Source organism: Scomber scombrus, chromosome 1 (assembly GCF_963691925.1).
Source record: "Scomber scombrus chromosome 1, fScoSco1.1, whole genome shotgun sequence".
In the NCBI taxonomy this organism is placed as follows: Eukaryota; Metazoa; Chordata; class Actinopteri; order Scombriformes; family Scombridae; genus Scomber; species Scomber scombrus.
Genome location: NC_084970.1, coordinates 19,286,729 through 19,314,512, shown reverse-complemented (window position 1 = coordinate 19,314,512; position 27,784 = coordinate 19,286,729). Strand labels below are relative to the sequence as shown.

General features: G+C 39.2%; 2 protein-coding genes across 7 annotated transcripts in view; one reads left to right on the top strand and one right to left on the bottom strand.

The window, feature by feature from the left end:
- myo1ea (myosin IEa) overlaps positions 1 to 7,337 on the top strand; it is a 52,426-nt gene extending 45,089 nt beyond the window's left edge. For 3 of the 4 annotated variants that reach the window (XM_062422562.1, XM_062422554.1, XM_062422578.1), the window contains 8 exons: positions 51 to 196; positions 1,820 to 1,966; positions 2,386 to 2,543; positions 2,989 to 3,078; positions 3,194 to 3,398; positions 4,265 to 4,300; positions 5,476 to 5,645; positions 5,757 to 7,337. In XM_062422562.1, coding sequence (XP_062278546.1) covers positions 51 to 196; positions 1,820 to 1,966; positions 2,386 to 2,543; positions 2,989 to 3,078; positions 3,194 to 3,398; positions 4,265 to 4,300; positions 5,476 to 5,645; positions 5,757 to 5,833 — 1,029 coding nt within the window. In that variant the 3' untranslated portion in view covers positions 5,834 to 7,337. The remainder of the gene's footprint in view (positions 1 to 50; positions 197 to 1,819; positions 1,967 to 2,385; positions 2,544 to 2,988; positions 3,079 to 3,193; positions 3,399 to 4,264; positions 4,301 to 5,475; positions 5,646 to 5,756) is intronic. The other variant, XM_062422570.1, reaches the window with a different exon arrangement.
- Positions 7,338 to 9,794: 2,457 nt separating this feature from the next.
- rnf111 (ring finger protein 111) overlaps positions 9,795 to 27,784 on the bottom strand; it is a 29,838-nt gene continuing 11,848 nt past the window's right edge. For 2 of the 3 annotated variants that reach the window (XM_062422534.1, XM_062422525.1), the window contains exons 4-15: positions 22,889 to 23,043; positions 20,820 to 21,014; positions 20,195 to 20,589; positions 19,240 to 19,495; positions 18,348 to 18,714; positions 18,113 to 18,238; positions 17,898 to 18,006; positions 15,865 to 15,945; positions 14,786 to 14,881; positions 14,408 to 14,494; positions 13,846 to 13,949; positions 9,795 to 11,884 (exon numbers count right to left, since the gene is read on the bottom strand). In XM_062422534.1, coding sequence (XP_062278518.1) covers positions 11,767 to 11,884; positions 13,846 to 13,949; positions 14,408 to 14,494; positions 14,786 to 14,881; positions 15,865 to 15,945; positions 17,898 to 18,006; positions 18,113 to 18,238; positions 18,348 to 18,714; positions 19,240 to 19,495; positions 20,195 to 20,589; positions 20,820 to 21,014; positions 22,889 to 23,043 — 2,089 coding nt within the window. In that variant the 3' untranslated portion in view covers positions 9,795 to 11,766. The remainder of the gene's footprint in view (positions 11,885 to 13,845; positions 13,950 to 14,407; positions 14,495 to 14,785; positions 14,882 to 15,864; positions 15,946 to 17,897; positions 18,007 to 18,112; positions 18,239 to 18,347; positions 18,715 to 19,239; positions 19,496 to 20,194; positions 20,590 to 20,819; positions 21,015 to 22,888; positions 23,044 to 27,784) is intronic. The other variant, XM_062422541.1, reaches the window with a different exon arrangement.

Here is a 27,784-nt window from a genome sequence, read left to right as displayed (position 1 = left end):
TGACTGACAAAATACTTACGGTATGGAGATGTTCTGTTTTTTCTGCACAGGGAATTAAGAGGGACTTGATCCTGACTCCTAAATCTGTATACCTGATTGGAAGAGAAAAGGTGAAACAGGGACCAGAGAAAGGCCAGGTGACAGAGGTGATGAAGAGGCGGATTGATGTGGAAAAGATCTTGGCGGTGTCTCTCAGGTATGAAATAATCGCTGCCTGTCAGCACACAGTTTCTTCCAATTTGGGAAGAAGTGGGTTGCCATATTCCTGAAGAAATGGTTCTCCTGTCTGACTGTGCGCTTTGTTAGCTTTTCACTTCTTATGATGTAGTTCAGTGAAACTTTGTGTCACCCATTCACAGAGATGGGAAAGTTAGCTTTCAGTTACTTTTCTCCAGACATTATTATATTTTAGATGACATTGATCCTTAAGGTGATTTCACTGGAGTCTGAAGTAACTTTTTAGTCATTTGTTCCATCTATCATGCAATCATATGATCACATTTGTTGCTCATTCTATTTACATACGTCACTGTCTACGTCACCCACTTCTCCAGTCGCCTGCTGTAGGTTTATGTGAATTAAATAACTAAAACATTTTTTTTGTAGTGTGATGACATGTTCATCCGAAGACCTTTTCGTCTCATGGATTCGTCAAGTTTACACAGATTAGTGAAGAAACATCACATGAGCCGATGCATATTTATACCAAAATGCGTATTACTGTTGCAACAAATTGTAAAACCTTGTCAAGTGTGTCCTGGCTTAAAGAGCATAATTTAAAAAAAAAAAAACAACAACAATAAAAAAAACAATGCCTGCATATCATGAGCTGGATTACGCGACAATATACAATTTTGTAATTCTTTTATTTTTACTTTACCTTGAATGCACCATCTTAAACATTGTTTTCACTGAGCTACTACTTGTCATTTAATGGTATGTTTCTTTGTATTGGCATCTTTGAATAAACGTCTCACCAAGTAAAATGAATGATAAATATCATCAGAACTTTTTTGAAACTCCATGAACACTGCCAGTGCCTATAGGAAGGTACCAGTAGGTAATGGGATATTTTCAAAACAATACAATTGCTGCTAAACATGCAGCAAAGACACACTGTGGTGCAGCCCCCTCCCCTCCCATGTAAACTATAGACATTTGCTGAGAGTCATGAATCTACTTCAAAGCCACAGTCTGGATTTTGAATCACACAAGTTCCCATATTCCTGTAAATGTCACACAAGGGATATCAAAAACATGTGGAGTACATCAAAACATACCTCCTGTGTATGTCTGTCCCTTTGTGTTTGCATCTCTGACAGAAATGTTGCTGAAATCAGTCAAACACATTCTCATGAAAGAATGTTGACCAGTTTACTACAAAGAAAGAAGGGAATAAACGGAACAGGATGAGTTGTGGGGCCTTTGTTGTTGGGAATGCTGTATAACTTGTTTTAGTGGTAGAAATCACAGAGCTGTTGGTGCAAGCATGTGGCTTTTGAGTCAGTGGTGTAATACGGACCAGGTGGCGCAGTGAGCAAAAGCAGGAGTTGTAAAAGCTCATCAGAAAAAAAATCCACTTCACTTGGAGGAACAAAGTATCCTTGTGTCAGTTACGGGCACAAGCTGTCTCCCCTCTTCAGATGTGAGCCGCTTTGTGTGGCTCTCTGTCTCTATGCAAATGTGAAAACTGATTCTGACTCTCCATCTTGACTTCTATTAAAGCAGAAGAGTTAAAGTGCAGAGCATCTTTGCAAAATAAATTTAAAAAAATGTCACAGATGAGCCTCTCACTAGCTGTTGTGTTTGTGTTTTTCAGTACAATGCAAGATGATCTCTTGATCCTGCACGAACAGGAGTACGACAGCCTGGTGGAGTGTGTCTTCAAGACGGAGTTCATCAGCTTGTTGGCCCGCAGGTTTGAGGAGAAGACACAGAGGAAGCTACCACTCAAGTTTAGTAACACGTAAGTAAACACATGGAAAATAAATCTTTACCCACTTGGTAGTCAAAACAACAAACTGCAGTCAGTTATACTCAGTACTTCTCCTCAGCCACTAAACTTGCACATAAGAAACATTCAATCTGTCTTGTTAGTGTTGATGTTCTTTCAGACCTCTAAAATGTATTTGACACTCAATCATTTCTAACTTTGTTTAGATGTTTAAGGGATTCAGTAGCTCAAACAGAATTGAAAAGAAATTTCCATATAAAGGTGTGCAAAACTGAAAAAAACTATAACTGTAATCTGAATAAGTCAGCATTTTAAAAACTTTAAAAATTTCCAAATGAAGTACTAATGAAGTGACACGGACCATCACTCTGATTCAGAAGATGTACATTAAGCTTGAGCAGTACAAGACTTCTTTTTGTGGGTTTTTTCAGACTGGAGATGAAGTTGAAGAAGGAGAACTGGGGCTTCTTGAGCGGGGGCGGCTCCCGGCAGGTCATGTTTGTCCAGGGTCAGGGAAACATGCCTGTCCTGAAGCCCTCAAGCAAATCTCTGCAGGTCAGCGTTGGCCCGGGGCTTCCCAAGAACACACGTGAGTATTAGAGGACCTGAAGTACAGCCAGACCTGTTCTCACTATGAGCAATGTGTACAAAAGATGTGGACTCAAGTCACATGATGAATTTAATGACTTCAATCATGACGTACAAAGAAAAAAAAAAAAAATCCTAATCCTCACTTAAACTATAGCCTATCTGAAGAATCTTGCACATAATTGTGTGTTATTTAATTAAGTGCAGTGGTTTTGTTTTAAAGGCAGATTGCATCATTTTATGTATAAATTACAGGGATTTACCATCAAATACATTCGTAAATGTGCTGTAACATAAACTGCATAAAACATTTATGATTCATATTCATTTGAATTGGTACTTATTATTATTCTGTTGGTTTTAACATTTCAAAAGACATTCAGTTATTCATGTTATTATCTGATCTCAGTTTTTTCAGTTATGATCATTGTGTTGTATCTATTTAGGTCCCACCAGGAAGGGCTTCACTCAGAGCCGCTCTAGTGTTTCCAGAACTCACCAGCACATCCCCTCACGAGCTGCACCAGGACCTCCAGGTAAAGCCTTCACCGCATCCATCTGACCGCTCACCAAAACAAGCATTTTGTGATTCCACGTGGATGTCTAAAACACAGTGTGACCCATCCTCCTCTTTCTTTGTCCTCCTTGCAGTTGCTCACCAGAACGGCGGAGTGAAAAACACAAACCATGTATCCAATCAGAGGAACTCCCAGCATCACAACCAGAGACATCCCTCATCCGGCAACCAGGCGCACCCTGTCCTGCCCAACAACATCAACCAGCTGAATGAGCGAGGCAGCAACCGGCCGCAGCCAAACCTGGACTGTCTGAGAGTCCCTGACCAAGGAGCTGCTGGGTGAGAAACTGGCACAAACACACTACCGTTGTCAAAACAACACACAAACAAACAACATGTTAGAAAGAAGACGTTAAAACTTTTCTGCTACAAAGGTGGATCATATTAAACATATCAAATACAACTTATCAATATTTGTCAACCATATCACTGTTGGTTAGTTTCATCTTGTGATATGGCTTGTGACAGTTTGTCATGATTTTGGACAAATGCTCTCTTTGACATTAAACAGTTTTGCAGTTTTGTTGTAATCTGAGCTCAGGTAATTTGGTCTCTTTGGAGCTCTGTGTGATATCCTGTGTTGCATCTTTCATACTGTCTTTGTGTGCTGCAAGTGTTAAAATGCTGACTGTTAAAGATGTGGAACAACTTTTCTGCACCAGAAAAGAGAACAGTGAGTCACTTTTGGCCTGATGTGTCCTTCCACCTGATGTGACACTCCTTCTCAAAAGATGAGATCCCTCTCGTTATTTTTATTTTCTATTTCTACAGTTAAATTGACAGCTATGCGTGTCAGTCCTTTTTTAATAGCTGACTAATGCTAAATGTAATTTAGCCTAATGTGACCCAGCATTGAAGCACTATTTGTAAGTGTGTTTTTTGTGAGCTTGAAAGTCCTTTTCCAAGTGCAGCATTACCTCTGGCCTGCATAGATTAATGTATTAACTCACAGATGCTCAATTATATTTTATATAGTTTTATTTACAAAGATTTTGTGTGAACAGCATACATACCTGCTGGTTATGCTATTAGACAACATTAACTGAAAATGTTTTCTCTATCTTCACATGAACAAAGACACACATTAATACACAAACTTGTGTTTCTGTACTTTGCCATAATTTGGACAATTTATTCTTTTGTAGTAATGGACACAGACGACCAGCTTCAAATGGAGGAATGTGAGTTGGAGTGTTTGCAGTGTTTTTGGGTGGTGGTTCAGTAGTAGAAAAGCTTTCAGCAGCAGGACATGTTTACACTTCCTCTCTTGTACATGTTTACGCTGCTAGTGATATACTTTTTTTTTTTTTTTTTTTTTTTTTTTTTAACTGCAAAGAAGTTCAAAATCACTAAAGGAGCTGACTGTAGTCTGCAACTAATATCTAATTTCCTGCTGCAGCTCAGTTTATATCAAAGAGGAATGATTTTACAATTCGTCTTTTTGTTGAAGATCTTTCATTGCTGTAATGAAAGAATCGCTGCTGTGCACTTCTCCTACTGCCTCATTTTTCATCAGGGATCCCTTCTATTTTTTAAAAAGTGTATATTTAAGATGAAAGTTGCTTTCAAGCATAGACATAAGAGGATGGTGTAGGCCAGACATTTCTATCCAATAAATGGATATTTACCATGTTTGTAAGCTAACAATGTATTTGTGTGTTGATCACTAACTGTGGGGAAGGCACAACCTATTCTGTATTATCTCCTTCACTCTCACAGCATTTTGTATTATATTTGGCATTATGTTTAAGAAATAATGTTAAAGGAGAATATACTGAAAATACAGTATATAAATGTGCTTTACCATGTACAGATCCGTAAGTACAAAGTCTGAGTGAAATACACTGATTCTGTTTCAACTGTCTCTGCTCTGAGAGGTTTCAAATTTGAAAATGTTTCATCTGTTGAGGCAACTGTACAGCATGCACTAGATCACCATCTTGTGGCTGATGTATGAACTATCAAATTCTCTTAAAATGAAACAGGGCAACACAAACAACATATGTGTGACACATATTTACGGGATCGAAGAGGATTTGTGGTCGCTCAAGTTTAAAATGAAAAATACACCTAGTGTTTAATTGGACTGCTGTTTCTAATAGCTGTGAGCAATACAACCCTAAACTTTAAGCAACAAAAAAAACAACAGTGGTTTTTACATCACATCACATCATATCAAGATGGTGATTGTGCATGCACGAATATTTTAGGATGCACTCTGTGACACTTCTGAGTTACCTTCACAGCCACTGCAGTACAGTAGACCCGCTCTTTCATTTAGCGCCCGCCTGTAAATGGACCCTGCTGCAGATGTTGACAGCTGGGTGTTTTCCTTCTCTGTCTCCTAATGCCTCAGAGCTCACAGACCATCAGCCACCAGGCCTGCACCAGGAGGAGGACGACCCAAACCCGCACCCAAACCCAAACCCCAGGTGCCTCAGTGCAAGGCCTTGTATGCCTATGACGCTCAGGACACGGACGAGCTCAGCTTCAACGCTGATGACCTTATTGACATCATCAAAGAAGGTAACGAGATATTTAGACGGCATCCTATTCCTGATTTCACTGTGTTTGTGAAGATCTTAGTCAAATGTCAGTCTGAAATGAGATTCTAATCTAACCTTATTTGTTGGTTAGATGCATCTGGATGGTGGACAGGAAGACTTCGTGGAAAGCAGGGACTTTTCCCCAACAACTATGTCACCAAGATCTAGACGCTGCCAGTTTACAGCGTGAGGAGGAGAGCCTGCTGCCTCCCTGCTGACCCTCTCAGAGGACGGGATGGAGCTAACAGCCGGAGAGAGAAGTGCTGTGAGGTTTCTCGGGGAGAAAAGCTCACACTTCCTCCACTACTGCCTTTGTAGTAAATGAATGTAACTCTCTGTTACACAAGACCAAAAGACAGACAAAACGAGAAGACTGTCTGACCCCGGGGTCTGTTTTCCTCCACAGTCCTTCTGAGTACTGAACAAAACTATTTATTGTATTTATAGCTTTTTTTCTGTGTCCTCCTTACTGTCATTTTTCACCTTGCTGCGAGGTTTCAAACTCAAACATTTTGAAGGAATGAAGTATGCTTAATCTGTGGGACGAGGCTGTGATTTTTACTCTCGACGCGTCATTTTTAGATGGTTTGATTGCTGAAGCGAAGGTGGTTGCCAGTGCCACAGTGTCACTGACTCATTATTGGGAGTGACTGCTCCGTTTAACCAGGAATATTTATTTGGATGCAAAACTGTCACTGCTCACAGGAGACAGACATTTAGTAATGAATCACACTGTGATTTCTTTACAATTTTAAATACCAAAGCAACATTTTAATCAGTCTGTGCGGTCAAGTGGTGAATCTCCTGGAAAACCACCTTCATCTCTTAGTTTTTTTTTTTTTTTCTATCACACCAGTATATTCTAGACACAGTTTAGAGGCCATGTATACTGTAACCTGAGCATGCTGTCTGTGGTGTATTAGCACTTTATTGGTACAGGTACTACCTTGGACACAGACACCGTCATTTGCTCACGCCACAGCCAGTAAGTCAAGTCTATGAAGGACAGATTGCCAAGCTAGCAATAAGCCTGGTTACTGAGGAGACTAATTTGTTTACATTAAATTCTAAAAACAGGCATTTTTAGATCTGATTCTGTATATGTGTTCATATGTAGGAGTATGCCTGTTGCTGGTTTAAATTAATTGTTTTGTATTTTCTCTGAAGGATCTTAGAATTCTTTTTTTTCTCTCACTTTTTCTCTGCTTTTGATACTCACAGGGCTGCTTTATTTCCCGTTCAGTGACACATAGATAATTATCACAGAATAGGGTGAACAGATTTTTATTTTGTCAAGTGCAAAAGTGGTTTTAGGTGGAAGATATTTGTTGACATTTTTACCGTGGCACTACAAAGATTTCCTTTTGCTTTTTTGCTCGACTGTTCCTGCACATCTTTTGCACTGCTGTTGCATTACTTACACATTCCTTTGTAATTTAAAAAAAAAAAAAAATCAAATAACCACATTATGCTCTAGTCAGTAAAAAACAGCTGGGACTTCTGTCATAGATCTTCTGCATCATCATATAGTTTGATCTTGGATGGTTGAAAAGCATCCTTGTGCAATACAAAACATTAGATGAGTCTTTTTAATAAAGTATGTAATATTGTAAATTGAACTGCTTTATTTTGTTTTATTATAAGAAAACCCATTAAATGACCAATGAACAAGCAGGTGTTTTATGTGTATTATCTGATATTCACATGTGTAGTCCAAGTAACAACCAACACAGATCATTCTGTGACAGTCAAACTGCACTCATCTAACTGTTCAAATATAACTTGTCTTTATAGTCTAAATAATGTTTTATGAGTTTTCCCCACTCAAGAATACTCAAGAATAACGTGAAGAATTAGGTAAATGTATTTCAATTTTCTTCCTTTAAATAATCAGAGATTATTGGTGTCATCGTAAAAAAGACAAAAATACAAAGAACATGTCCTCAGTGTCTTCAATGGCAGCTACAGACCTCTTTATTTTCAATAAACGAAAGTATCTTTTTACACTTTGATATGCTACACAGTAGGAAAAGCACAGGTGTATATGATAAAAGTAACAGTCACGCTGTCATGACTCACTGGAACACTAAATAGTACTGAGACATTGTTAATGTTATTATGAACACCGGCACTTTTCCTGCCATGACTAGTCAAAATGTGGACTGTGAACAGTCCTATCTGAAGCATAGAGAGAAACGTAGCCATGATGCAAACCACTGAGCCTTGACAGAGAAGGACTTGGACAGATTATACCACACTGCAGTAAAAAGTACTTTGAATATCACTAAATGATTCTCACCCTTAAACTGCACTGAAGTTAAACATTATGTAGTTGAGTAAACAAAGTTAATTTGCCCTGACTGTTCAGCTGCTGCATTGCAACAAAACATCTTCTATCTGACTGCAGTTGCATAATTCTTGGCATAAATGAATCCTACAGCTGTTCAGCGATACACAAATGGAGGTCAGATCTGGTCAGGCTGTGCAGCTGCGCTGTGAGACTGGACCTTGAAGGCTGGCAGTATGTTCGCTCACATTTCCACACAGCTCATCTACCTGGTCCTGAGGCCTCAAATCTTTCCAATTCTCTTACCTGAACTTATGTACAGTTTCAGTTATTACATCTTTTCTTTCTCCTCAATGTTGTGTGTTTACTATCACTTGCTGCTGAAAGAAATATGAACATTTGGTTAATTACACTGTCTCTGTCACCATCCTGAGGAGAGAAGATGATGAAGATGATGCTCTTTAAAGGCCACGCAGGTGATTTTAATTATTGTGCCTTATTAGCGCTATTCTCGGGACTGTGTGGGTGTCTTAGGACTATAGGCTTGACAGACATCTCCCTCAATCTACTGTTACCTTTGTTGCACCTGTTAGACCAAGACGATACACCTTTACCCTCATAATTAGTCCATGGAGTACACTTCCATCGTAGCTTTGTTCACCTCCAACCTGAGCAGAAGCGAAAGAAGTTCTTGGTGGTTTGTGTCCACCCTGTGGCTGAAATAGTTTTCTTTAATGTTTCTATCTTTGCCTTTGCTGCTTTTAATCTTCCAGCTTCATTTAAATTCTTCACTGAAGGTTATTCTTCAAAATCATTAACACTTCAACAACCTGTTGACCTGCAGCCTTTATGTCACCTGAGAAAACTTAACTGTCTCTGATCCCCTTAAATCTATTTGTCTCTAGTTTCCAGTGATCAGAATTTCCACAGCTTCGGGGACAATTCTGGATCATTTTCTTTCCTCATTATTTTTAAGTAATCTTTCAACCTTATTGTAGCGATATACTGTTTTTTTCCCCAGCAATATTCACTGTCTTACAGAGCAGAGGGTGAATCAGTTTCTCTGATGATTCTCATTGTGTTTTTATGTGTCTATCCTTTTCAAGTCAATGGCACATTTCAGTTAAGTAGATTAAACCAAACATGATTTATGTTTATGTCTTGAAAATAAAGGATTTAAAGGATGAGCTGATGTGTTAAAAGAGGATGGATCATCCCATACACACCTGGTTACATATCTAGACTTTCTTCATAGATGAGTTTAATTTGTTAGGTGCTCTATACTGTGGCAATATAAAAAAGGAGACTAGAGGCGCTGCTAAAAATCTTAAACTTTTATAGAATAGTATTACATTGTTTATTGTTACTCTATTGTTTGACATTTTTATTGGTCTTGGGAAAATTGAAAATCACTTTAAGACTAAAGTTAGGAATACTGAGAAAGGTGACAAAGACTGCAGGGCTTAATTTTAATCAGGATAAATTGAATACAGGAACCACTAATACACTGACATATTAAAATGTGTATATTCCTAGGCATGTATTCTAAGGCAGTGGTCCCTAATGAGCTCCACAAGGGATCCCAAGATCAATATATCAACAGAAGAGGAAAGCAGAAAAACATATTTCTGATAAACAAAGTAATGCTTATTTTTCTTTGCATTGAATATTAAGGGTTATTGGATCATTTTACTTCTGCAGCACTTTGTTGAACTGGTCACAACTGTAGTCATATGAAACCAGTGACAAGGAGACAATGCCTTAAAGGTCGAAAGCCAAAAAGGTTGCAATCCACTGATCTGTGGCATGGATGCCATACAATTCCACTTTTCTGAGAGCAGTAAGATACATATCAACTTCAATACACTATATATTATACACATACTTACTAATAGTTGTTAAAATTCTTAGCCGAACGATTTTAAAAAGTATCAACAGTTTCTATCAAACACCTGTCTAAGAGGAATATTATATATTTGAATTTTCTGAACAGCTTTGTGTCAACTGTATTTGATAAATCTTGCTGTAAGAAGTAAAACATGTGTATGTATGGAAAAAAGGAACTGAAACTGTGTAATATACACAACCTAACAGATATTACTGCATAAGAGAATATATACATCATGTTTTCCCTTCTTAAACAGTTTCTTCCTCCTGTTTAACTCTTTAAACTGCTCTCACACTTCATATTGGCATCATCTGATTGGACCATTTACAGCACTTATTTGAATACACGCAAAAATGTTTTAGGAATGTTTCTAACTATATTTAAGTAAACTTTTAAGGCTTCTTATCACGATTCTCAGACATTTCATAAAACAACATGACCATGTCTTCAGCAACCCGTCATTCACTCCAATGTCATGATTTTCAAAGAGGACGACAAGGAAAAGACTCCATTAAGAGTTATCCAAGTTTATTAATATTATTTTTTAAAACTAATATAAATCCCACAGAATATGATCCTGGTGCCTTTAAGTCAATGAATGCATGTATACCTGCTTTTAAGTACTGCATTTCAACACTCCATTCAAAATATCCTTTTTTTTTCTTTTTTAATATTCATCAGAGTGGAAATACATGGCCTCAGCGCACTGTCATATTCACTACTATTCTCCTACCTTTTTCTCTCTTGTGCAAGTCTATGCGAGTGAGTTAGTCAACAGTATTAGTGTTTTTTTTCTCTTTCTGCAGCAGTAAAAATGGACGCTGCTTCTTCAACTACAGAGAGACAAAAAGGGAGAGTGGATAAAATGGACTAATATGTGAGAACAAACTGTAAGTATTTATCCCAAGTTGAGCTGTGTATTTCCCTCTGAATACACAAAACGGGAAAGTCCACTTCTAGGATAAAACTGACAAGTGATCCCAGGTTGCAGGCTCGTGTGAAATGTCTTACACACGTGTTGGCCTGAGATCACTTTACAGAAACTCAGTTAACCATCACAGGCCCCAACAAAATGAAGAAAAGTTTCACAGCAGATCTCTTAACAATCGTTCAGTTTCGAAAGAACAGTCAAAAAGGGGGGACGTGACATTCTTCTCTTGTTCTCTAAAATACATAAGATGGTGGCGATAACGGTGTTTTAGTCGAATGCAGGTGCTGGAGGGGAGGTGTTGTCGTAGCAAAGCATGTGCATATTCTTGGGAGTGAGGTGAACATTGGAGTTTATTTCCACTCTAGAAATACTGGGTGTGCACTAATACAGCAGCTGATCTGTTAACATATTTCCCTAGTTAGGAATGTCTTGATTTACTTAAAAAACATCTTTCACTAACAATCCACATCTTCTAAACATAAAACTAATCGATACAATGATTGGTAAAATGAATCCTGCAATGTTTTTTTTAAACTGGAGGTTGACATTCTATTCTAGTAAAGCAAGGCATTAGGTTTACAGAAATGCGTCTTTACTAGAGCAGTTATCCTCACCTGCAAATTTGTTAGGCCGTGTTGAGCCCATGTTACATGTGCAAAGAAATGCATTGCAAGGAAACATGCAGAAAAAACAAAAACAAAAATGACACTTGAGGAAACAATCAAAAGCTACATAAAAGCTTTATAAATACAATAAAATCTTAAACCTTAATGGAGAATTCTAGCTGTTGTAGTAATATGTGATAGCTGGCACTCTAGGCTCAATGCTTTTTTGTCAATCTTTTTTTTAAATTTTTTTTTTTTTTAAATTTTCTAGTAGTAGAGCTGTGCAGGTAATTCATGCCATCTTTGGTTGACTGCAGTACTGAAGAGAAAAAATTAATATGATCTCAAAATAAATTTCAACAAAAGGGTCGTTAGAAAAAAAAAACAGCATCAACTCTCAGCAGACAACTGCGCCTCAATGTCCACTCTGCAGATGGGGCACTTCTTATTGGTAAGGAGCCACTGATCCACACACAGCTGATGGAAGAGGTGCATACATGGTAGGCGCCTGGAGGGGAAACAGAGGCAAAAATGAGGAAGATTGAAAACAGAATTTTGAGACTTTTACCTTTAAGTCACAGCTGTAATCACAGCTGTAATCAATATAACAGCAGGGGTCAGCTCTTCTGCTGATCTACTCACTGCTCTACTTTGCTATATATTGTTGCTTTTATGTCATAATGATGTCCCACCTAATTATCCCTGCTATTACATAGTTTTAAGGAGAATATGGTAGCATTTTTCTTTTTGTCAACAAATCCCAGGAAAAGACTGAACCAAAGCCAACAACTATTTAGTCCTATTAATAAGTGTGTAGCCTTTGCCATTCACTTCATTGTTGTGCATAAACTATTAAAAACGTACCAATGAGCTGCATTGCTGAACTGTGTGACATGTTCTGTCATTAGACTGAACTGAACATACACACTGTCCTGCAGCCGTAAAACTCTAAATTATATATTAGTGATCTGTTTTTGAGATTTCTCTCTTTAATAAGAACAAACTGGCCGAATGCCACAGACAGGAAAAGAAAAGTAGGGATGGGAGGGAAGGGGAAACAGACAAACAGTTTGTTGGTTTTGGTCTTTTCATGAGGTTTGTTGACAGTAAAAACAGAATATTGTCAACTGCATCCTTTAAAATATTCCTGGGAGAGCGTTCATACATTTAAACTCTTCATATAAAACTTAAGCAAGCTCTTTTCCACTCTTCAAACTGTTGCCCTGTGATCTTTGTCAGACTTTCCTTCCAGAGCCTCTCCCATTACTCCAGTCTTTGCACTTTTAATAAGTAGAACTCATAATACAGAGACAAACTACTAAGCAGCTGTGTAGCAGGTTTATAAAGCCTGGCTGCAGCTGGCAGCTTCCTCTGCCTACTTTGTTATGTTGCTTTAGTTCCTTGATTTTGCCTTCATATACCTTACAATACACACACACACACACACACACACACACACACACACACACACACACACACACACACACACACACACACACACACACACACACACACACACACTCAACTGATACCACTGATCTCCACACTCCATGCAGTAAATATTTAGTCAACTCTTTAATTTGGTTTAATTGGGGGTTAATACACTTTAAAATGATGTGTCTCCCTTCTAAGCCAAGTCATAACACTAGCAAAGTTCATTACCATATGCTATTATACCATATATTATATGATTATATTATAATGTTACTTAATAACAACAAAACAATTGTCTGTACTTATTCTCAGATATAATATTAATTTCATCTGTATATAACTTATATATGCCTTATCCCTTCTAACTTATCTATAAACATTGCCTTGTCAGCACTTTCTTTTTATTATCTGTATATATTTCATGTTTATATGATCACACATCACACATACTCTCACCTGTAATGCTGCCTCATCAGCACCGTAGTCTACTATTTGCACTTTCTATTTCAATGCAAAACTGCATTTTCTTGTATTTGTACTATATGAAATTACAATAAAGTTTAAATCTAATCTAACATATATAAAAAAACTAGCCCAACATAATGAGGGATTTACCAACAAAGTAAAAAAAAAGAAGCAAAATTTAAAAACAAATTGGAAATTCTGTAATTCAGTTTATACTCAAAACAGCTTATATATGATGAGTGTCAATAATCTCTGAAAAATGTGCCTAAACTAAAAACAAACTGGTCATTTCATTTCATACCAACAGAGGGCAGAAAATCCTGTTAAAAAAAAAACCTGAGCGAGTGCCAGAAAGCAGCTCCATGAGGCCGGTAATTTTGAGGTACTCTGGGGTTTTCTGACTGATTACTATACCTTTGGGTTTGTTTTTTAAATATCTCAAGAGACGGTGGCAAAATGGAGCAAATACATCCCAAATGTCTGTGTTCACAGGCTCACAGACACGCCCCTGAAAGCATAATTGAACACATTCAAAACTGTGAGCCAACACCCAGGAGGGGTGCCATTTACCTGACGTCCTCCCCCTCCTCCAGTATTGACAGACAGATGGTGCATTTTTCTTCTGTGTCTTCATCTGCCCCCTCGTCTTCGTCTTGCTTACCGTGCAGCTTTCTCTGTTCGTGAGAAACATTTGGAAACGTGATTTTTGATTGAAGCAGAATCAATCAGCAAAGCTGCCTCAGCAGAATCATTAAAAATGCTGATTAATCCTATTATTCCATTTACTGTAAAATACATTAAACTGCTCATCTAAAACACTGTGGTAACATTACAAATACATATTTTACATTTGGGTAAAAATATAATATAATAATATAATATACTGTATATAAAGAAGTAACTATTTTTAGAAACAAACATTTCATCAAAAACATTTAATTCCTTTGGGGACAGAGAGAATGGTCATTTTGTCCTGAAAACAGAAAAAAAGACTTTCTATCTGCTATTTCTATGCTAAACAAATTTAAGTTTATCTAGAGCCGAATTCCCTGGCCCCCAAGACTACAGCTAACATCTACTGTACAAGTGAGCAGAGACATGTTTCCAAATTGATTTGTTCATTATTTCTCACCGATTCTGGGGTTGCGTGCATATTTTTCCCAATAGATGCCCAAGCTTCAGGGGTTAACTGTTGGTCAATGTCTCTCTCCAACACCTTCTGTATTGGGTGGCAGGGTGTTAGATTGCTTATTTAGATACATTTGGAAACCTCTAAGGAAACCTTTCCCCAACAATATCTTCACAGCTGCAATCTCTGGTAAAAGACACTACAGTATTTTGCTAAATGTTGGCAAAACATCAGACGTTTGAAATGAGCACAAAAGACCACTACGCACTCTGTCCCAGAATAAACTGTAACAGACAAGCACAACTATATACAGAATCTGCAAAATACGATTAACAATATATACATAGCTACTCGTACACACACATGCTCATGTCTCCTCACCTTTTTGTACTTGTGTGGGTAAGTGCACCTCTCTATGGTTCCCTGAGAGGCTCCTCGGTTCACAGTCCCCAATCTTTCCTCTAAATGCAGCAGGTCCTGAATGGAAGAGAGAAATAAAACTCCATGAAAGAGAAAGACATTTTTGGGCATACGCCACATATCCTGCTGAATGCTTTTTTTCATTCATTAACACCAACCTATGCCTGTCCCGAGTGGAGGCCAAAAATTAAGCAAGTAGCTCATGTGTGTATGCTGGTGTCAATGATAACAAATTTAATCTAACAGCAAAATTTGTAAATCACTATCAGTCTAGTATTATAGTATGCTGGTGGAGAAAATGAAGCAGATGCAAATGAGTGATTACATTACATTCATTTGGCATACAGCTTACAAAGCGTCTTACATTTTTCTTATACACACACACACACACACACACACACACACACACACACACACACACACACACACACACACACACACACACACACACACACACACAAACACACACACACACACACACACACACACACACACATATTAGGAGCAATGTGAAGTAATGTGTCTTGCTCAAGGAGACTTTGACAAAGGAAACAGAGTTTGGTGATCTAACCACCAACTTTGAAATTAATAGCTGACCTGCTCTGTTAACTGTGAAAAAGCCCAGAGTTAAACAACATGCTAAATTGACTGAACTCCATCCATTGATGAAGAGCAAATTATCCAGTTTAAAGCTCTGGAAAAACCTTGTAAGTGAAACTCAATTAAAAAGTTTCATTTTTTTCATCAAGATGATAAATATTTTCCTTCCACTATAGCATTAAATATTGCTTTCTCCTGTCTTCTCTCTTCATATGTCTTCATCTAATTCCAGTGTGTATTTACAAATGAACTAAATAAAATAATGATCAGTCATGAGATGATGACTAGTAGTGATGAATGAAGCAGTAATAAAGCAACATTCTTATTTACTCGGGCTGATAATAAAAAAATAAAAAATAAAAAATATAAAAAAGATTTAGAAGCAGAAAAAAAAAAAAGACAAACAAACAAAAAACAAAAAACAAAAAAACAACACTCACCTCATAGGTTCTTCCAAAGCCAGTCATTCTAGATGAGATGTACCGAATGTGCGGGTAGGTCACTTCAGATATGCCAGTGTGCTATGAGGGAGGAAGCAAAAACATGCAGCACATTATGTTTGGCCCTTTTTTTCTCTCCAATTTCACAGGCTGAATTTGTACATGAATTTTGGTAAACTGCAGTGCCTGAGATGATACATATAGTTTCTTATGTGGCTGTTTGTTTATATTTTAATAGAGAGTGAATTTGACTCATCTGTGTGTAATTTGGCATTCCTGAAATCAAAGTTAAGGTCAGTGATAACGAAAGATGTTTTATTTACTCTGAATGTGTTCACAGGGCAGATATGTAATGATTGTGAAGGTCATAGATGTATACAAATTAAAACTAATGAGCTCTGCCGAGAATCGTCATCAAAATTCACTTTCATATCCCTTGGTTCAACTTCTCGACCCTGTAATTCTGAGCGTGCTCGCTGTGATGAATTGTGGATATGCAAAAAAACATTTGGGGAGCTTGTAAAAATGAAACAGTACTCTGAGTTTATGTGCACTTGCATCAGTGCTGAAGAGGGGAACTGATTGTAAAAGGCAACCAGTGTTTGGACGTTTGAGGGAGTCCAGGGGAGAGAAGAAAAAAGCAGTAACATGAGCAAACTGTCGACTATATTTGTGCAGGATCTTTTTTCAAGGCTTCTGGATTTGTTGAGTGTGCAAACACTTGAAATGCCTGATGAGCTACTATTAATTGCTAATGCATAATTCATGGGGTCCACCAACCCATCCTTGAAATAACTGATGTTATAAATAAGGAGCCAGAAACATTAACCATCCCCCCTCCACCACCACCAGAGACCCATTTTTGTCTTTTTTTTAGGGGGGATATCATATGCAATATACGTATATAAGTGGTATACATTATCAAAAAGCCGGGAACCTAAAGATGAATTAAATATGCAGGTCAGCACTGTGTGTCGAGTTTTTCTAGTCATAATTCTGTAATAAACATTGTGTTTTTGTTAGGTGCTTATTTAGAGTGTATAAGAGCTCAGCAAATTATGATGAAAGTAAATGATGATCATTCCCATGCTTAATTATGTCTCATACATATTTTTGGGTTGATACCATTTGTTAAAGATTTCATGCAAAATTCCACTATTTTTTGACCACTCGAGAATTGATACCACAGTATTTCACAGTAAAGCTGCGTTCAGACCAAAAGCGTCTGACGCGAAAAAATCGCTTGAATCGCTTCTATCGCGCCGCTTGATCATAAATATACATTTTTGGATCATCGCTTCATTCGCGCTTGTGACGTCGGGAGAAACTCGCCGCTGATTGGATGTCGCGGCGCGATGCTGCTGAAAAGTTCAAATTTTCCAACTTTATTCGCGCCGCTTCAGACGCTTCATTCATTCATTCATTCATTCATTCATTCGCTTCAGACGCTTCATTCGCGCCGCCTGATATAAAATCGCGTGTGATCGCGCCAATTACATTCATTTTCTATGTGGACTTGCTGCTCAATTCGCGTCAGACGCTTTTGGTCTGAACGCAGCTTAAGACACCAAGACCTTGAGGAACAGGAGATTCCTGTAAGAATGGCATTTTTCAGTGACTGAATGACTAAAAAAACAGCTTGTTTTTTGCCCAAAACTGCATAGGATTAGCATAATGTGGGTATGTCTGTATCCATAGAACCCATTTTCATTCAGATATCTTGAGTTGAGAGTTTCAGGGGACCCATTTGAAAATAGCCATGCCAGTTTTCCCCAAAAATTTTGCGTAACTTAGGAGGGTTATTCAGCCCTCTTCCCGACAAACTAGCCTGACATGGCTGGTACCAGCGGAAGCCTGATGACACCCAGTTTCATACGATACCAGAATATACACTCTAAAAGGTACAGCCTCTGAAAGACAGTAATGTTGGTGTCCTTGTGGAGTTTAAGAGGTTAATCTAAGCCTGACTTCATATAAAAGTGAATCTTTCTCATTATGCAAATATATGTATGTGTGCTCAGAGTTTCTCTCACCATGAAGGGGATGGGGAAGTGGTGCAGTCTGGGGGGAGGGTGGTAGTGGGGCAGGTGGGAGTGCAGGTGCCCTGATGGGAATGGTGCCACAGCCTCGATGCCAAGCTCCCTGTTGACAAAAACATTAATAGTAATAAGTTGTCATTACATCAAAACTTCCTTTTTTATACCTGAACCATAACCATTTGCCAAGCCTCATTGCTTCTGACACTGACCATGCTGTTCTCTGCTCAGGCTGGCGAGGATGGGAAGACATAGTTTGTGGCACATGGATGTGGTGTCCATGGCCGTAGTTGGGGTGCATTCTGTGGGGGTGTGGAGGAGGACGCTCATGTGCTCGTCTGCAAAGAAAAGAGAATACAGGTTAAAGACAGACTGGTTTAGAGCTGACACTAATACACAAATTCAAGATGGGCAAAAGCTGGAGTGTTATTTGATGGCGGTACTCACGTGGGGTGCTGCATCATCCTGCGTCTCTGGACCTCCATCCTCTGCAGTATCTCGTGTTGATGAAGCCTCTGCACCGAGGCCCCCAGTGCCGGCATATGGTGTGGCAGGGTCTGGTGGTCCGTTGGCAGGTGCTGGGCCAGTGGGGCACTTGAGCTAGAGAGGTGGTGGGCAGGCAGGGGAGCAGGAGGGGCAGAGGGCACGGCGTGGCCTGAGGGATGGGATGGCAGTGGTGGATGAAAGGTGTGGACAGTGTGGGGAATGACATAGTCGCCTTGTGGAGGGGGCTGAGGTGTAAGCTGGGGGTTCCCGTGGGAATGAGGGCAAGCTGAGGAGGGCTGATGATGCAGTGATCGTGCTAGGGAGCCGTCTGGGTTAGAAGAAAGAGAAGATTAAGGTTTAAACATCTTTAAGCACTACCCCAATGACCAACAAAAGTAGTTATTTCTTAAAGGCATCAATTAAAATGTTAAAATTGGAACATTAAGCTGACACACAAACATCTTGGCTCATCACGGCATAAATGATGCAACTTCCTGATCAACGATAAAATACATTTTTGTTTTTTCTTGCTACTTGTCTAAGCAGCGGTAAGAGAAAGAGGAGAGGCGAGCAAAGAAATGTATTCTCATCAGCAGCAACTAACTCTCATCCTACATCTCCAGCCTTGTCACACAGCTTCACTCTTCACACTGAGCTATTCTGAGTAGAATGAGCGATTAACTACTGCTGCCTGGTACAGTTCCCACAGCACTTGGCACATTAACCAGCAGGCTCTGTTAATTACTATTAGCGTTAGGTTTTAGGAGTACGGCTGCACAAATGCAGCAGTAGTACTTACAAAAAAAACAAAAATAAAGAGCATTTCAGAAAATGTAAGCCCTATCGTACTCACATGGGGGGTGCATGTAATGTCTGCAGGGCTGCTGGGGTTGTGTTTGTGGCTGAGGCTGAGCCACCATGGAGGAGCTGAATGAGTCCACTACAGCTGGCTGACTGGGCCCAGGGGTGGCCTGGGAAACGTACGCAGGAGGTCGTGAGGTGGAGCCCGGGCAGCACGGGTCAAAAGCTGAGGTGCTGCCATGGAAACTAGCCCCGCTGTTTCCACTGCTCCGAACACCGCTGTTGCTCAGGTCTACTGGCAGAGTTTGCTGTGGGAGGGTGGCAGACATGTTATAGAAAGAAGAGGGACAAACTGCTGAATGAGTCTATGTGTGGGCACAGGTTCAAATACAGTCAAGCAACAAATAAAATATACTTCTTACTGTTGTATTTTTCTTTGAAAACAATTTATATACACACACAACAGTATATATGTGGAACCTTTGTGTATTCTGGGTGTCTCATTCTCTTGTTGAGGCTGTTTTAAGCTAAGTAGCTAATCTTAATTAGTGAGAAGTGTTGAGAAAAGAGGGTCTAAAAACATGATAATACCATTTTAAACACATAAAATGTAATTTTCTCACCTTATTCACACAATAGTCCTACTTTAGGTGAGACAGCTAAGGGACTGTTACAATTACTGCTTATCACAGGTTGCCACAAACCTCTTCTTGGTGAGATTTTTAATATTTCCCCCCAAACACGAACAAAGTAATAACAACCCAGTGTGCTGAGACAGCAAGGTTGACATAAGGGCCTAGATTTCACTTTTCCAACCTGAATTGGTCCTGCCAGTCTAACAGCTTAGAAGTTGCGATTTGTGCCTTTCTTTGCTTATAAAAACTATCAGATATTTTATGAATTTGGTGGTTCAAGATACCAAACTTAAGCAGAATGTTTATATAGCAATAATCCAAAAACTACTGTAAAACTGCAGTATGTTGATATTTAATACACCACAGACACACCTGGTCGTGGTAGTGGGCTGTGTTGCTGCTACTACTACTGTTGCCGCTGCTGCTTACTACAGCACAGGGCGCAGGCAGAGCACTGGGTCGCTCCACGGCGCAGCTCGACTCTTGAAAAGGCAGGGTGCCCGGAGGCTGTGGCGTGGGGTGATGGACATGGTGGAGGAAGTGGTGAGCATTGCTGTGGCTGTGGCTGTGGCTGTGGCCGTGCTGAGAACTGCTGGTCTGCTGAGAGGACGAGGCCTGCAAGCAGCTTGAGTGGGAGTGGCTCAGGGACAGGTGACCAGGGGAGGGCCCTCCACATGGGGAGTGCTGCTGACAGCAGGATGGGAGTCTGGGCATGGCTGTGCCTGCGCTCTCTCCCGCTGTACTTGACAAACCTGGTCTGCTGTCATCTGATGGGAATAAGATGATTAGATAAGATAAGACATGATAAGACATACCATTTAGTATAGATATAAGATGTCAGCAGCTTATTATTTCAAGATACAATAGGACTACAGACAATGTTAAAACACACATATTTCCGGCAGCTGACAGGAGATAATCTCAGACACAAACTGCAAAACAGTTCCAATGAAATCGTCTAGAGCGGCTGGTTACAACATGCCGTGTCCTGTCTTACCCTCTGTGGCTATACGAGTAGAGCCACTTGGCCTCGGTGCGTGCATACTTTCAGGTATTGAGCCTGGGCAGCTAGTGGAGGGGCCTGGGACATCATTGAGCTCTGAGGTAGAGGCATGATGGGAAGATGATGATGAGGACGACCTGACTGTTTGAGGGTGAATGCTGCCAGAGGTTGTTGGCACAACTGAGAGATCTGAGGAGAAATAAAGACAGGTAATGATTTAGAAAAGGAAGATTAATGACGGTTGCGATTAAGAGGAGATCCACAGGTTCTGACTCTCTATCGTCTGTGCATACAAATAGAGAGAACGTGCAGAGCTCTGAGACTTACTGATCCTAAAAATGTTTTTATTTGTAATTATTACTAGATAAAATATGAATTGACTGCAATGATGAAAGTAAAATAAGAATAAAGATGACTGTGAAGCAAACTCTGTCTTTTGGGGGCCGAATTCAAACCATTAAACTCGATTTTACATTTATACTATTTAACAAAACCTTTTTCCTTAAATATTACATCATGTCTAAGCCTAAAGCATGTCGATGTATTTTACTTATATCTCATCCCATCTTTTTACATTTTTTAAATCTTATATTCTATATTTTATGAGTAGTGCTGAACTGATGTGTTTTCTAGTCCAAATCATTTCATTATACCGCTGACACTGTGTTTGACTAATGAAGCTGAAATTAACTGATGTACGCATTGTTACTTGTGAATTAAAAGGACCTGATTTTCACAATTTGTGTTGCCCCCTTAAATCCAACTTGACACTTGGTCTGGAAGAGAATAATCCTGGTGTGGTCGGTAGCATGTGTGTGCTTGTCTGCAGAGGCTCAGCAGCCGGGGAGAAGAGCAAACCTTATTAGCATTCTAGTGTGTGAACTCCATCTGCTTTTCATATTCACAAATTAATTTCCCCTCTTTCTCCTAAGAAATGCAAATACTCTAATACTCATTGCTCTACTCTTTTTCTATCTGTTATGGGTGCAGTCTGATAAAAAGACAGACATTGGCCTCAAAGTCACACAAATACTGAATGTCACACAGAGGTCTCAGCATACAACAAAAGTATATGTGTACTATGAAGGGAAATGGTAATGTAAATAAATATGCTTACTGCTTTTATAGGTAGTTCAATCAATATACAACAATTAACTCTATTCTTCTGCTTCTCTATTCTTCACTGACTGGCTCATTGATGCATGTCGAGAGTTAGATATCAAGGTCTGAAATATTCTTTGTACATAAAGCTATCATTATTGCATTTGCAAAACAAATTTTATATGATTGCTGTCTCTGGCCAATGTTTTATTAGGGACTGAATGCCACAACATTATTTTTGTAGTAGTAGATATTAACAATTCTGGCCTGCGTGAAGCTCTTGCAGGGATTAAAGCAAGAAAAGATTATTGGATTGAACTGATGGATTGAATTAAGTATTGTATGAATTTAAAACTCCTCTATGACTGAAATCATGCAAATTCGTGTGTGAGAACTTTAAACCCTGTTTTAAGCCCTTTTTTTGCTTTGTTTGTTCTTGTATTTTCTTCTACATGTATAGTAGAGAGATGACAGAGAGTGAGGGGGGAGAGAGATGGAAAACAACATGCAACAAAGGCCTGCTGCCAAAATCGTACTGCAGATGTTGCAGTTATGTGGATCTTATGCCTCTTATCTCATGTCTAAATTAAGAAATATTTAAAGCAGTTTGGTGTATAGCTTAATATGAAGCTCTGCAATTCCTTAACAATGTATTTACTAAAAATCCAGAGTGATAACAGAGGTCCAGAAGCAACTTTAAGGTCGATAGTTATTAAACATCAGAGAATAAGGATACTCAATAGATTGTAAAAGCACAGCAGAATAGCTTCTATGACCTTTATATGTGTACAAATGCTTGCTAGAACACACAGCAAGATTTCAAGGCATCACTGTGACATTTGCTGCAGCTGAGAGGAGGAGGGTAACTTGAAAAGAGGGAGAATTGTTGACAGTATGTGTGGTGTCTTTAAACACTTTTAATAAATACACTTGGTTGACAGATTTTTTTTAAAGTTTCTTACCATCTTCATCCACAGTGAGGTCTACCACCTCCCCAGCATTCTGACGCAGTGGTTGGATGACGGTGGAGAGTCTGTGACGTCCGCGTGGTTCCTGGAGACGGTTCTGGGAGCAACTATTAGACCAGATCCTGCCAAGACCCCCCACTGAGCGTGACCTGTAGACACACAAACATAAAACATCTTACAGCCAACTGAATTGCAGTGCAGGACCACACTGGTCTCACTTCAAATATTCTGACAGCTCAGTGAAGCATTGGCTTTACTAGAATCTGACTCAAGCTCATTTCCAGATAGTGGCTGCTTTGACAAAAGGCTGCTGGTAAAAATGTAAGCAAGGAAGCAATAGCGGACAAAATCATTTAAATGTGGTCTTACTTCCCAGTAAGTACAACAGTTTATATTACTTTCTCTTAAAACAGTGTTTAAATTTAATTCGAGTGAGTGTGAGTCAGTTAGGTCATCTGTTTTTAATATCACACCTGATGCAGTTTATTTAATTGTTGGAGCTAATATGATGATCAATTCTTATGGTATTCCTTGTTTAGTGTATATAACTGCACTCACAGCGCAACAAGAGGACCAAACCAATGACTACATTTTAAGATAGCACTAAGACTATTTAAAACAGGACATATCATTACCTCAAAAGAAATGGCAGATAAGACTAACTGAAGATGCTCTCTGCCAACCATTTAAGAAACTGAGACAACACTTACCCCTGAAACTGAAACCCAAAGCTCACCTTCATAATTAAGTATGTAAATGTATATAGCGGTGCTTTATGTTGATCATGTACCAAAACAGTGTTTAGAGTCTGAGGTTCAAACTGACTTTTCTGGTAATTGATCATCAAGTCAGTCTGACTTTGTGAATTTTACAGATGTAGTAGATACAGTGACACACAAGTTGACTCAAAAACATCAGCGCACATCAAATCACATGTGAACGCACATCACAAAAAAGACTCAATATAGTTGTAGGGAGAAAAATATAATAAATCATAAAAATGTGATTGGCACATGCCTGATTACAGTCAAGAAATTATGCTACTTGTGTTAAAGCACTGTCTGAAACAAGGGGTAGCTTGTTCACTCAGGACTGCCATCATGGAGCAATTCCATCTAAATCTTAGCATCCTTTCCACACCCACCTTCCTTTTTCCTACATTTCGCTTAAATGCTCTGTACCTCTCTCACCCTGCCTTCGGCCCTTCCTTTTTTCTTCCTTTTAATTTTGTCTCTCAAAAGGCTCCTGTCGCTGTACCCCCTGCTCTCTAAAACTGGAGAGGAAGGCCAGGGAATAGTGGCATTTCTCCCCACAGTGCCGTAAAGCCGGGTGATCAGAGGGAGGAGGGACAAGCTCGGGGGACACAAGACTGGAGACTGTATGGGAGTGCCGTAAAGCGGCATGCCATGGAGCTTTTTGGTGAGGGGATTTCACTGCTGCTCCCAGAGAGCTTTTATAAAACACACAGGTGCAGAGGGGAAAGACTGTATATCTGAGTGCCAGCAGCACAACTGTGTTAACCACAGCTTCTTCACAAATATGGAGGTTCTGGTATGTCAAATTAAATTATAGACTAGCTCAGAAAATATTATTGATTAAAGCATACATACATATGAAATCATGAAGTGATTCAATAAATCCATGTTAAATGGTGATTTTTCTGACCTTTCCCAAACAGATAATGGTACAAGCTAAATATGCCTGAACAGGAAAAAGTACAAAGAAAGGATGGATGGGAAACGTGACATATGGATGTCTCAATATTTGAACTGTCTATTGTGATTTCAATACCTTCAACAAACGGAACAATTAACTGAAACCATTTGCTGACACTGGAGTTCAATGACTGCAAGACTGCAGTATATTATTTATATATATATATATATATATATATATATATATATATATATATATATATATATAGTGTGTAATGTTATATCCTGGTTTGATTATTGATCTTTTTTTTCATTATGCAGAATGCCCAATTAAGAGTTTGGCTTTGATCAAATCCCTCAGATGTGCTTCAGTGCAGGAAATGCCTTTCTTGCTGCTGTTTGTGATAAGGGGGATTCCCATTAGCTCATACTGTCTGAATTCAATTCAATTTCCTGTGAGACATGCTACCATGACAATGCAAATAGAACTGAAGAGGAAGTTTATTAACTTTCTTACTTAACAAATCACAAAAGCAAACTGGTGCCCATATATGTGCAAGCACACACAGAGACAAAACACACAGCTAAGAGGGTGGTATGCACAGGGGGGCGCACAGTGGTTGTGCTGGGGTCTAATTGGCCAGGCTCCTCAGTTCTGGGTTGATCCCAGGGAGCAGGACTACCCACTAGGGAAGAGTTCCTAATTAAGTAGACCTGGGATTATTTTGTAAATATCTGTTTACCACCATGACCCCTTGAGGGTAGGGTGTGGAGGGTGGGGGGGTAGCCAGGAGGAAATCAGTACATTGTAAATATGAACACTATGGGAATGGGTGGCTTGGCAAAGCTGAGGTTGTGCCAAGCCAGCGTGATGTGAGCCACATACCCGAGGGATGAGAGGAGGGCTGAAGGCTGAGCACTGCGGTAATGCGGAGTAAACTGCTGGGACTGATGCTATGGACAGCTAAGGCTGGGAGTTTGGGAGTTGAAGGGGAGGAGGTCACACAAAGCAGGAATAGCACTATGTTACACTGCTAAACACTTTGAGGCACCAGGCTTTGCACTGAAGTATTGAGTGTGTCTCTACGCAAGTGAGGATATATTGATATCAATAACTGTGAGCACCCAGTACTTATCTGGTGCTGATAGCCTTATCTCATATAGAGATGTAATAATAATCACAGAGCTGCATGTAAGCCCTTCATGCTTTTCAATGTAAATAATAATAACAACGACAATAATATGAATATAATGAATCTAAGGTAGGAAAAAAATGCATCTTTATTATTATATCAAGAGTATTTTATAAATGTCCGGAAAGGGTACTTAATCTCGAACTTGTACTGAATTGATTTTTATTTTTAGGTTGATTGGATGAGTTTGTGGATCACTGTAGAGATGTAGGTGGCTCTCCCTTCTGTTTGTTTTTAGCTTTACACAACAAAGACACAACATTTCTTATTTATACATGAATTGGATCTACACTGAAATCCTAATGACAGAAATACAGTGTGTGTTGTGTTCACCAGGCGATTAATGACATTCAAAATGTTTTGTGAACTTACGCATGTCGCTGAGCTGACCTGCAGCATCAGGGCTGGGACTGATCAAAGCCGTTTTTAATTGATCCATATCAACTACATAATCCTTGTTTACTGTAACCCACAGCGCTCTGGGTTAGGCCAGCTGTCGAAAACGCCCCACAGTGCACTGTTAAAACGCTGGAATGTTCTCCTAATGCACTGCTTTGCAAGTGAGTGAACTGTGGCGTGGCACGAACAACTAAACACCAGACAGCAGTTAAAGTTAAAGATATCCGTACTGACGGCGTGTCCCTGAGCAATGTGAGAGGAGCAGGCTTGGGTTAAAAAATTCTCTCTTTCCCTCGAATTCAGTCACATTTTTCACATTCCCTGAAGTGCTGCTAATGGTTAAAAACTGCTTTAGTGTTTATTTTGTACAAGCTGGGGATGAAGAGAGGCTGTACAAATCCTGTCCAAACCTTTGTTACAGACAGACACTCAGAAAATATCAGTACAGAAAATACTACTGGACACTATAGAAAACACCAAAGGAAAGAACAGGAATTGTCTAAATTAATGTAGACCTAACTGAGGCTTTGTATGCACTATGCAGTAGAATTAAATAGGACAATGTAAATATTACAGTAAATATGCTATTTGCAAATTGACAAGATTTAATAAGAGGGCAAATAATAAATACTTAATTATCTATAACTTATCCATAACACATTATTTCACAACAAAAACAAAGCCAAGGCCAATGATATACTGTGTGTATACTGTGCATGTGCATTGTGCCTATATCGATATAAACTACACACAAACACACATTCATAAATTGGACCAGTGGCGGTGAAAACAAAGCTTTCATTGCTCATTCTGTTAGCCTTTGATTCTCCGCCCTCCTCCTCTCCGGCTGCCCATCCCCCCCTTTCAGGAAAGGCTCATCTCTACATACTCTAGCGAGCCCGGACGTCTTTGGAAGTCAGGAAAACAAGCAGATTAGACAAGCCATAGCATTCCAAGGTTGGTGTAATCACTTCCGGGAAATATTTTCAGATATTACCGGTACATTAATATAAAGTATGGAAGAAGAAAAGATACTGTGTTGGGGGAGATGTAAAAAGGGGGACAGATAGAGGAGAGGCTCAGGTTTGTGGATTTTATACACCACATAAATACATCAAACCAAGGCTGTTATTTATGGAAAAAAATGTATGTTGTATGTTTTGGGAAATGTTTAACAGGAAGTTTAATTATATTGATAGTAAGATTTACAGTAAATAGACCAGAGCATGCAAAAGCTTAAAGCACTTTTTAAAAATGATATAATCTGATGATAATGATGGCCAATGGTGCTTATTCTTCACTGGGATCGTAAGTGTTAATTACCAAGTAATAAACTAATTACGACAACAGATGGTATTACTACAAAGGGCATATAACAAAATGACCCTTCAGCATGCTCCGAAACAGACTGTTTTTGCCCCTGCCACTCAAACTGTCCATCCTCGAATTGGGCTAATAATGAAGCTTTATGTACACAAGCAGTTACATTTATGTTAGGTGTCTGGAAAGAGTTAAAAATTAAGGGGGGCGAGCAGTTCCTGTTAAAGTGATGTGGTTTCATTGCTATAAACTACTAGGCATGTAGATCCACTATGCCTGCTTTCTCGGGGCAATGAAAGTAGATCCATGAGCACTGGAGCACT